This window comes from Ceratotherium simum, chromosome 33, assembly GCF_057802395.1.
Source record: "Ceratotherium simum simum isolate JZ-2026a chromosome 33, ASM5780239v1, whole genome shotgun sequence".
Classification (NCBI taxonomy): domain Eukaryota; kingdom Metazoa; phylum Chordata; class Mammalia; order Perissodactyla; family Rhinocerotidae; genus Ceratotherium; species Ceratotherium simum.
In genome coordinates, this window is record NC_141932.1 from 18042386 (window position 1) to 18051911 (window position 9526).

The 9526-nt window shown below is 53.8% G+C and overlaps 2 protein-coding genes across 2 annotated transcripts; one reads left to right on the top strand and one right to left on the bottom strand.

The window, feature by feature from the left end:
* The first annotated feature begins 758 nt into the window (after positions 1-758).
* ZNF428 (zinc finger protein 428) lies at positions 759-6714 on the top strand. Its single transcript, XM_004440117.3, has 2 exons — positions 759-898; positions 5893-6714. Exons 1-2 carry the CDS (start codon positions 823-825, stop codon positions 6396-6398), a joined length of 582 nt encoding a protein of 193 aa, XP_004440174.1. The 5' UTR covers positions 759-822; the 3' UTR covers positions 6399-6714.
* Positions 858-3217, bottom strand: SRRM5 (serine/arginine repetitive matrix 5). Its single transcript, XM_087421638.1, has one exon. It carries the CDS (start codon positions 3189-3191, stop codon positions 858-860), a length of 2334 nt encoding a protein of 777 aa, XP_087277764.1. The 5' UTR covers positions 3192-3217.
* Positions 6715-9526: the final 2812 nt, after the last annotated feature.

Consider the following 9526-nt stretch of genomic DNA (forward strand, 5'->3'; position numbering starts at 1 on the left):
ATTCCGGGCACAGACCTACACCACTTATCAACACCACCGCTGTGGCGGTGACCCGCATACAAAGTAGAGGAAGATTGGCACAGGTGTTAGCTCAGGGCCAGTCTTCCTCAAGCAAAAAAAGGGGAAGACTGGCAATAGATGTTAGCTCAGGGCCAATCTTCCTCACCAGAAAAAAAAAAAACGAACCAACCTAGACACTATCTCGCCAAGGTATAAATTGATACAGAACTAGAGCTGACATTCACAAACTGGTTCATCCATACCAGTTGTTCCAGTATTGAAATTCTTCTAGACTGGTTGGTATATCACCACTACACCAGGTAATCCCTACCCCCAGGTTCCACTTTGGACCCTCCCCCAGCCTCAGACTTTCCTATAGTCCAGCAACTAAAGGGTTAATTCCTGGCATGGGACCATGTTCCGCTCTCAGTTCTGACTGGTGCCCATGCTAGTACCTGCTGTTAAATATTTGGAATGTTACCCTTCCTCACCCCATCGAATAAGAACCACAGACAGTTTTGTTGCCCAGATGGGGAAATTAAGGCCTCCAGAGTGGCGAGGCCTGTAGCCAAGGCCCCGTAGGCTGTCAGGGACAGAGCTGGGGCCTTCTTTGCCTTGTCCCCAGCACTGAACATGCAGCTGGGGAGGCAGATGCTATGTAAAAATTTATTGAGTCACCACAGGCTTTTCCTTCCCCTATCCAGCATCCCTCTCTACCTGCCGACATCCTGCATTAGAGAACTTGTGGCTGTGGAGAGCTGGCCAGGGAGGGACACTGCCCAGCTGCTGCTCTGCTCCTGTCTCCTGTCCCCTCCCCTGGCCATGACAGAGACCCGTGAGCCAGCTGAGACTGGGGGCTACGCCAGCTTGGAAGAAGATGATGAGGACCTCTCTCCAGGTGAGGTGGCCTTAGAGGTGGTGGTGTTGGCTTGAACATTGTCGTGGCTTGGGATTGGGGCTCCACTAAGAAATCTTGAGGGGGAGTGGCTCTTTGTCTCAGTAGGTATTTTATTCTGATTGGGACTCTGTGCCCTGCTGGAGGATCCCTTCCGGTTGAGACTTCTGGGGGTTGTAGATTGGCTGGGCTTGCTCTCCTTGCTGGGGGTTCTAGATCGGCTGTGGTCTTTCTTGCTAGAGGTTCTAGATCGTCTGTGATGCCTCTCTTTTGTGGAGGTTCTAGATTGGCTGTAATAGCTCTCTTTTCTGGGAGTTCTAGATTGGCTGTGATCTCTTTCCTTGCTGGGGGTTCTAGATTGGCTGTGATAGCTCTCTTTTCTGGGTGTTCTAGATTGGCTGTGATCTCTTTCCTTGCTGGGGGTTCTAGATTGGCTGTGATAACTCTTTTTTCTGGGAGTTCTAGATCGGCTGTGATATCTCTCTTTTCTGGGAGTTCTAGATCGGCTGTGATCTCTTTCCTTGCTGGGGGTTCTAGATCGGCTGTGATAACTCTCTTTTCTGGGAGTTCTAGATCGGCTGTGATCTCTTTCCTTGCTGGAGGTTCCAGATTGGCTCTGATCTTTCTCCCTGCTGGGGGTTGTAGATTGTCTGCGACCTCTCTTCTTGCTGAGGGTTCTAGATTGTCTGCGACGCCTCTCCTTGCTGGGGCTTCTAGATTGTCTGTGATCTCTCTCCTTGCTGGGGCTTCTAGACTGGCTGTGACTTCTTTCCCTTCTGGGGGTTCTAGATTGGTTATAACTTTTCCCCTTGCTGCAGGTTCTAGACTGGCTATGTTTTCTCATCTGGCTGGGACTTCCCTTCCAGGTACGACTTCTTGCCCTACTATGATTTCTGTTCCAACTGTGACTTCTCATCCTGCTGTGGGCCCTCTTCCGACTGCGACTTCTTGCCCTTCTGGGTGTTCTAGACTGGCTGTGACTTTGGGTCCTGGGGGTGCTAGACCGGCTATGACTTCGGGTCCTGACGGGGGTGCTGGACCCGCTACGACTTTGCGTCCTGGGGGCACTGGACCGGCTATGACGTTGGGTCCTGCTGGGGGTGCTAGACCGGCTGTGATGTCGGGTCCTGATGGGGGTGCTAGACCGGCTATGACTTCGGGTCCTGGGGACACTAGACTGGCTGTGACTTCGAGTCCTGGGGGTACTAGACCGGCTGTGACTTGGGGTCCTGATGGGGGCGCCAGACAGACTGTGACTTCGGGTCCTGTTGGGGGTGCCAGACAGGCTGTGACTTCGGGTCCTGCTGGGGGTGCTAGACCGGCTGTGACTTTTGGTCCTGCTGGGGGCGCTAGACTGGCTGTGACTTTGGGTCCTGCTGGGGGCGCCAGACAGGCCGTGACTTCGGGTCCTGCTGGGGGCACTACCCTGGTTGTAACTCTGGACCCTGCTGGACACTTCAATGGGGCTGGAACTCCGTTCCCTGCTGCAGCTGATCATCTGACTGTAACTCTTCACCCTCGATGATGATGGAGACTGGCTGGAACCCTTCTCCTTGACGAGAGTTCTAGTGGAGCTGGAACTCTTTGCTGTACTGCTGGTTACAGCCAGCCTGGAACTCTTCTCCATACTCGTGGCTCCTGGTGGGCTGTAGTTCTTCTCTCTGCTCATATCTCTAGGCTGGCTCTCACTCCTTTCCTGGTTGCCAGTTCTAGGCCGGCTGTAACTCTTCCCTCTATTCTGTTTTTGCTGGGAAGTAGGAGTTCTCATCCTGCTGGGTCTGGCACCATGAGTTCTCATCCTCCTGGGAGTGCTGGCCCTACTGGGTGACCTCTTGGAGCTGTGGCTTCCCCTTCTGCCAGGAGTTCTGCCCCGGCTCTGCGTGCCCCTCCGCTGGTGGTGTCTTACTCCACTGGCCTTGCTCAGTTTGCTGGCCCTGGTGTCAGTGCTGGCCCTGGTATCAGTGCTGGCCTTGCTGGATGTTCTTGCCCTGCTGTGGACTCGGGACTTGCTGCTGGGCTGGTTAGAAGGGGCTGGCTTTGTACCTGCCCCTTTGGTAGACTTGGAACTGCTCGGGCTCGTGAGCAAGTTGGGGGCTGTCAGTGGCTTGGTGGGCACTGAGGAGCTGTTGGGCATCTCTGCTTTGGTGGTCTTCAAGGAGGCGGGAGGCTTGGGAGACGCTGTGGGCATGGAGGGTCCAGTGGACGCTGGAGACATGCTGGGCTTTGAGGATCTTGTAGCTGGAGAAGGCATGGTGGGCACAGAAGGGCTGGTGGTCCTGGAAGTCATGGTGGACATGAAGGACTGGTCACTGTGGACGACGACCTCATTGCCTTTCACAGGCCAACTGCGTGAAGTCATAGAGGGCATTGAAGACCCTGGAGGGTGGGTGGTGTGAAGTCAGAGGTCAGAGGAGAAAGAGGGATGGGGCCCCTAGCCCAAAGCCAGAGATATTTCCTCTGTGTTTTGCAGCCATTCAGCAAAGGTCTCCTGAGGCTGACTTATGCTCAGCATCTCTGGGAACACAGAGATGGGTCAGACTTAGGTCCTGCCTTCTAGGAGTCTCCAGACCCAGAGGGTTACTGCCCAGGTGATCAGGGTGTAGGGGGGGCAAGGGCAGGGGGACCCCAAAGGAGAGAGACACCATCCACCTGGGAAGTCAGGGAGGGCCTCACAGAGGAGGTGTTGTGTGAGCTGGGGCCTTAAAGAGGAGCAGGAGTTTGCTAATAGAGAAGGAAAAGGTCGCCCCAGGTGGGAGAAGAGCAGAGGCAAGGGCCTGGAGCAGGGAGATGAGGGCCTTGGGGCCATCCTTGTTCATTCAACCCACACGTCCTGTGCTGGGCAGTGTTGGGGACCCTAAGGTGAGTCCGACCAGGCCTTGAGGGGGTGGGTCCTAGTCTGATGGGGGAGACGTACTGGGGCCCAGATGGCTACAGCCTCTAGGCCTGTGGCAAGGGGAGATGCCAGGCCAGGGGGAGGGAGCAGGGGAGAGACCTCTAGGGGATTAGGGGTGACTTCATAGAGGACTGACCCTGTGCTGGGTCCTGAAGGATGAGCAGGAGGTCACCAGGCAAACAGAGTGGGGAACAGCATTCCAGGCAGGGGGACCAGCCCACGTCAAGGCCTCAGGAAACGTTTATTAAATAGCAGAGAGACAGCAGGACAAAGGCAGGAACAAGTGAGAGACAAAGAGGAGAGCTGCAGGGAGGGACGTTCAGCACACATTTCTAATCTCTTCTGGGGCGGGTGATGCCGGGTACCCAGTGGTGGGTCAGACCAGGCCTGCCCCTGGTCTGGTGGGAAAGGACAATGGACAGGCACAGCCCTGAAGGCTTGGGGCTAGGACAGCGGGAGGGCCAAAGAAAGGGACTGGCTCCCTGGGCTGAGGAGATCTGGGACGGCCTCCTACTGGGTCCTCAAGGATGACGGGAAAAACAAGGGCGAGACATTCCCAGCAGAGGGAACAGCGTGTGTGAAAGCCTTAGAAAAGGTTTGTCAGATTGAATGCCAGGCTCAGAAGAAGTGTTCTAGATGCTAGGGACGCAGCAGTGAACCAGACAGAGTCCCTGCTTTCTGGGACAGGCAGTAAACACACAAGTAGATGTTGTATATGATAAGTTGAAGAGAAAATTAAGCAGAGTTAGGGGCGTAGGGAGTGCTGGGGAGGAATTGCTGGTGGGACACGGTGACCAGGGTGTCACTGGGAAGGTGACACTTGAGCAGAGACGTGGCCCAGGGGAGGGAGCGAGCCCTAGTCCATCTGCAGAAAGGGTGGCAAAGGCTCTGAGGCGGGTGCATGCCTGGGGTGTTGAGCAACAGTGAGGAGCCCGGTGTGGCTGGCTCACTTTTAACTGGATCCCTCTGGGCTGCCTGGGGACACTGAGGAAGGGGGGCCGGGGTGGATGCAGGGCTAGGCTGTTGCAGTCCTAGGAGATGCTTTGGCAGGCTCCTGCCACTGCGCCTGAAGAAGCTGGTGTTTCCCACTGTGCTGCTGTCGTGGGATGCCCCTGCTCCCCAACCCGTGCCTGTGTGTGCACCCCCCCATAACCACTGCTGCTGTCACTCTTTCCTGTACATCGACTTCAATTTCTTTTCCTTTCTGTAATCGGAACTTCTCCTAGACATGTCCTTCATACCCATGAAATCACAGTAATATATCTGTACTTAGAAATAAATATTTTAACTCACTTAACTAGGTATTTATATATAAAACCACATCTATCAAGGTACACGTATATGTGTGTTTTAATTTGCTTAAATACCTGTTCACGTGATCAAATGTTCGTCCATCTCCCTTCAGGGATCCAGTGTAGGCCATTACCCGTATTGAGCTTTCCCTGTTAGAGCTGTGCCACTGGAGGCAAGTGAGTCGCCCGACCTCTCTGTGCCTCAGTGTCTCCATTTGTGACTTAGGGATAATAGTACCTCCCTCAAAGGGTTGTTATAAGGATTAGGTGAGTTAATATATAAGAACAGGGTTCTTTTTTTTTTTTGCTGAGGAAGATTCACCCTGAGCTGACACCGTGCCAATCTTCCTCTATTTTGTATGTGGGTTGCCACCACAACATGGCCACGGATGATGGTGTAGGTCCACACCCAGGAACCGAATCTGGGCCTCTGAAGCGGAGCACGCCACACTTAACCACTAGGCCACCGGGGCTGGCTAAGAATGGGATTCTTAAACTTCTAAACTGTTCTTAAAACAGCAGTGGATGCTGCTTCTGTTGTTTTTATTATTCCTGCTGCTACTTGGCCCTCATTAAACCCCTAAGGTACAGTTCTTGCAAGACATTCATTTCCCTGACACCTAGATTCTGAGCACCTACTGTGTGCCAGGCCCTGTTCCATGTGACGGGGATGCATCTGTGGGGAAGGGCAGGGCTGTGCCCAGGCTACCCTCTCCGTACTGTGGTGAGTCTGATTAGGGCTCAGGGAGGGCACAGCCGGGCACAGCCCTCTGTCCTCTGATGTTGCTCTTTTTCCCCGTCCACCCCTACAGGCCCCGAGCATTCCTCTGACTCCGAATACACTCTCTCAGAGCCGGACTCCGAAGAGGAAGAAGATGAGGAGGAGGAGGAAGAGGAGACCACTGACGACCCTGAATATGATCCTGGCTACAAGGTGAAGCAGCGCCTGGGCGGGGGCCGGGGCGGCCCGTCCCGCCGGGCCCCCCGTGCAGCCCAGCCCCCGGGCCCCCCAGCCCAGCCCTGCCAGCTCTGTGGCCGCTCACCCCTTGGGGAGGCCCCACCAGGCACCCCACCTTGCCGGCTCTGCTGCCCCGCTACAGCCCCCCAGGAAGCGCCAGCCCCTGAAGGCAGGGCCCTCGGGGAGGAAGAGGAGGAGCCGCCTCGGGCTGGGGAGGGCCGACCAGCTGGGCGGGAGGAGGAGGAGGAGGAGGAGGAGGAGGAGGAGGGCACCTACCACTGCACGGAGTGCGAGGATTCCTTCGCCAGCCTCGGGGAGCTGCATGGGCACTTCATGCTGCATGCCCGGGGGGAGGTGTAGGCAGAGCCCCCACCAGGCAGCTTGGCAGAGGGGGGTGGGAGGAGGGGACTGAGGAGATTGGGGTGGTCGCCGTGGTCTTGGGGGATGGGGTACCGCCGATCTGTGTCGTCTTAGCAGTAGATGTGTGAAGGCCAGAATAAAAGCCAAATTCTGTGTGTGTCGGTCCCATGTGTATTTGGTGTCTGTGCATGTGTACACTCGAGTGTGAGGCATGCACCTGGGCATTTATCCCACCATCCCCCTGGGCTCCTTCTTGGGGGAACCTTTGGGTCATTGTTGCCACGATAATTAACATTTACTAAGTGCTTATGTTCAATGTGGTTTCCGTGTATTTACTCATAGACCCCATGATGGACAGGCTGAATACAACAGAATTTTGTTTCTAGCTCACATAATAGTCCAGCGTGGGTGTTTCAGGTGGGCGGGTAACCCTTCTCCATATGGTGGTTTGGGGTGCAGGCCATCCCTTAAGCCTGTGGTCATCCACGTGGTCATGGCCAGGTGGCCTTGGCCTGGGTCCTGCTGGCGGAAGAGGAAAGGGAGCCCGGGAGGGACACATGTTCTCTCACAAGCCCCGCCAGAAGTGGCACATAACTGCTTCCAGTTACCTCCCTTCCCGAGAGATTAGTCACATGGCCACGGCTCCCTGCAAGGGAGTCTGGGAAAGGTGGTCAGCCAAGTGCCTGGAAAGCAGCGAGGGGTTTGTGGAGGACCGCTAGTGCTCTCTGCCACCTCGTCTAAGAACCTTCACAAAGAGGACTTGAGTGACCATCACAGCTGTGCTTCCTGAGCACCTCCTGGGTGCCAAGCACCAGTCCAGGAGCCTTGTACATATTGACTCCTAGAAGCTGTGCATCTAGGAACCTACAAAAATAGAACCTTAATTATAATTACAGCTGCCACTTTCCCAGTGCTCACAGAGTGCTGCATGTGATTTGCATGAGATCATCAGGTCCTTAGAATAACTCTGTGAGGTAGGGGCTGGGATCTGTTAACTCATTTGACAAGTAGCTTTTGAGGACCTGCTGGGTGCTAAGCATTGCGAAGACACCGGTGGATAAAATAAAATCCTGTCCTCCTGGAGCTTCCGTGGGGGCGGGAAGGGGCCGCTGGTGGGCACAGACAGTAAATGAGTAAGATGTAGCATATGCTGGATGGTGGTAAAGGCTGTGGACAGTTCTGGAAGGGGGTTGCAATTTGAAATAGTGTGGTCCTCCCTAGGAGGTGACGGGGAACTAAGCAGAGACCTGAAGGAGGGAGCCCTGCACATGAGTGGGCGGGAGGAGGCAGGAGCCTGCCGGCGTGTCAGGAAGGCCAGAGTGGCTGGAGCAGAGGGAGGAAGGGATGAGGTCACAGGGGAGCAGAGGGCCAGCTCATGACGGCCTTGTCGAAACTTTGGCTCTCGTTCTGAGATGGGAAGTAGTAATTCACAGAAGTTTGGCACCGAAGCTCCTTTGAAAATAGAAGCCTAATTATAATGATAGTTATCATTTACTGGGTATTTACCGTGTGCCAAGCCCTATTCTGAGGCACTTTACGTGTGTTAACTCATAGAAGCTTGGCAGCTAAGAATCTTCCAGAATAGAACCTGAATTACCGTAATGACCATCATTAAGTCAGCGCTCACAGTGGACCAGGCCCTGGGCTAAGCGTTTTATATGGACAGTCGCATCGGATCCTTATGAGGTAGGGACTGTTATTTACTCATTCGTTAAACAGTGATTTCTTGAGCACCTGCAGGCTACAGGCACTGTTCTGGGAGCTGGGAGCAGAGCGGTGAACACAGTGAACTAAACTCCCTGCCTTTGTTGAGGTTATATTATGATGGGGAAGACAGACAGATATGTAATTAGATATGTAAGTCGAATGTATAAAATGTATAGAATGTCAGAAGGTAATAAGTGCTGTGGAGGAAAAGGGAAGGGGGTGGGGAGGCTTGTGTGTGTGTGAAGCAGTTACAAATAGGGTGGTCAGGAAGGCCTCACTGAGAAGGTGACATCAGAGCAGAGACCTAGAGGAGGGAAAGGAGTGAGCCATGTGGTTGTCTGTGGGAACAGCAAGTGCAAAGGCCCTGAGGTTGGAGCCTGCTTGGGATGTGTGTGGAGGAGCACACGTGGCCACAGGCTGTTGCTGAGGAAGGCGGGGGGGAAGACTGGTGGAAGGGCCAGGTGCGTAGGCCATTATACTGACTTTGGCTTTTCCTCTAAGTCTGAGTCATTGTCATAATCCTTAGAGGCGCAGGGGCTATTATCATGACCATTTTACAACTGCTACGACTGGGGCACAGAAAGGTTGAATTGTCTGCTGGAGATCACACAGAAGCAGAGCCCGGGTTTGATTCCAGACAGGTTTGATTCCTGGATGCAGGGTGCACATTCTTAGCCACTGAGCCACCCACCAGAAGTAGCAGTCTGTGGTCCACAGCCACCGTCTGACTGGCAGGAGTGTATTTGATCTCCACAGAGTTACTGAGGTGTTATAATCACATCTGTTACCAATATTTAAAAATGGGAGATTTCACATAAAAATGGAAGTTTCTGCCTTCTCTTGAAAAATTGTGAGCTCTAGATTGCTAAACCCACAATCCCTTGGGGCGGTAGTTTGCTGAACAGGGACATCCTCTTAATGGGGCACTCCCTCCCGTATGCTCAGTCCCCACCATCTGGTATCTGGACCCCTCACACCCTGCTCGCTTCACTAATTTATGGTACCTACATGGCCCAAAGGGTATTTGCATTTTGATGCCTGTTACCATATCTTAGACTAGAGCATCTTTCAAAACCCACACTTCATCCTAGAAGCTCAGAATCTCAGAACCTGACATTTATCCACTCTGAACTGAGACTTGTATAACCACTATGGCTTAGCCTCACTGAATCTCAGAATCATCAAAGGAGAAATTCACAGCTCATTAAAACAACATGGATTTTTTTTTTTTTTTCCTTTCCCCAAAGCCCCAGTAGATAGTTGTGTGTCATAGTTGCACATCCTTCTAGTTGCTGTATGTGGGATGTGGCCTCAGCATGGCCAGAGAAGCGGTGCATCGGTGCGCGCCCGGATCCGAACCTGGGCCGCCAGTAGCGGAGTGGGCGCACCCAACCGCTAAGCCACGGGGCCTGCCCCACAAG